This window comes from Octopus bimaculoides, chromosome 1 (genome assembly GCF_001194135.2).
Source record: "Octopus bimaculoides isolate UCB-OBI-ISO-001 chromosome 1, ASM119413v2, whole genome shotgun sequence".
In the NCBI taxonomy this organism is placed as follows: Eukaryota; Metazoa; Mollusca; class Cephalopoda; order Octopoda; family Octopodidae; genus Octopus; species Octopus bimaculoides.
Window position 1 is genome coordinate 166942254 of NC_068981.1, and position 1725 is coordinate 166943978.

General features: G+C 34.3%; 1 protein-coding gene across 1 annotated transcript in view; it reads left to right on the forward strand.

Moving 5' to 3' along the window:
* LOC106869306 (trafficking protein particle complex subunit 8) overlaps positions 1–1725 on the forward strand; it is a 115640-nt gene that overhangs the window by 83860 nt on the left and 30055 nt on the right. The window contains exons 10-11 of the mRNA XM_052971467.1: positions 275–282; positions 584–767. Of these exons, the coding sequence (XP_052827427.1) occupies positions 275–282; positions 584–767 (192 nt within the window). The remainder of the gene's footprint in view (positions 1–274; positions 283–583; positions 768–1725) is intronic.

Below are 1725 nucleotides of genomic sequence, written 5' to 3' on the forward strand. Positions count from 1 at the left end.
TTCTCTCTCTCTCTCTCTCTCTCTCACTTACTATCTATTGCACTCACTCACTCTCTCTGGCACTCACTCACTCATTCACTCGCACTCTCTCTCTCTCTCTCTCTCTCACTCTCTCTCTATTGCACTCACTCCCTCTCTGTTGCACTCACTCACTCTCTCTGGCACTCACTCACTCTCTCACTCACTCGCTCTCTCTCTCTCGCTCTCTCTCTCTCTCATACACACATATGCATGTGTATTTGTGTATATTAGTATAAAAAAACTCATATTTAAGTTAGAAAGGTAACTGTTTAGGGATGTAACTCTGGTAAACTTAGCCATTCATTAAAATTTGATAAAATGAGAATCAAACTAAATAGAGAAGTTGATAAAATTGCATAACATCCTTGAAAACAGCATGGCCACAGTACAATGACTAAAATCTTTAAAACAATATATATATGCAGGTTTTTAAATAGCTATCATGACTCTTCCACAATGAAATTTGTTTTCAATACACAATCTCAGATAAAGTTTGCCAAACAAATACAACTCTGAAATATTTAGGATTTGAGAAATGTTGTTCTCTGTATTAATCCTTAAGCTACTTATTGTATCTTCGTAATTTCTCTTTCAGTTATACAACTGAAGCACCAGAGTTACAGATGCGACGACTAGCAGATTTAGCATTCCTTTTCCAGATATATGATTTTGCCTACCACACCTATCAAACTGCAAAAAGGGATTTTAACAACGATCATGCTTGGTTGCACTATGCTGGAGCCCTGGTTAGTGTGCTTGTTTGTTAGTGTGGAAAAGACTTTCATTAGTTATTTGATGTGTCCTCATTTAACATCCATCTTCCATGCATTTAAAAAAAAATATTTGCAAACAAATATTTTTTCCTTACATTTTATAGAGTTTTGAAGAAAATTTACAACTGAAATTTATTTTGTGTCTCATTTGTGCAAAGAATTTTTTACATCCATATATTTCCTGTTTTCACAAATGCATTTTACTACATATGTCTTAATACCCTACAATTGCTAACCACTCAACTGTAAAGTGAGAGTGGAACCTAATTTTCATCAGACTTGCAAACTGGAGCAAGTAGAGCTATGTGCCTTGCTCAGTGGTACAACACTAGCTTAGTAAAACAAATTTATGGTCAACTCAAACCAGTTAGCAACTGATTAAAGTGAATAATTTCTGAAATTTACTGTTTACTGTATCTTTACATTTATCTAAAAGAATTTGTTCTTATCACAATGTCTAATGATTTGATCAATATCTACAAAGATTGACACTAAGCTTACACTGGATAATCTACTTAACTCTGACACTCTTTTACTTGTTTTAGGCATTGGATTGTAGCCATGCTGTGCACTGCCTCAAAGGGTTTAGTCAATCAACCCCAGTACTCTTTTCTTTTTCAGTCAAATACTTATTCCATTGGTCTCTTTTGCTAAACTCCCAAGTAGTGGTTATGGGGACAACACACACACAATACACAGTATATATATATATGATGAAGCTGATGAAGGAGATGTTTCTATGTGGCTTCCTTGTTTGTTGTACCTTGTTTATCATTTTGTCCATGTTCTTTTGCCACGTCATGTACCCAGTTATGTATCTATGGGTACATGTGGATGAAGGTATATACATACATGTACATATATATGCATATACTCATATTGTTTATATATATATATATATATATATATATGTGTGTGTGTGTGTGTGTGT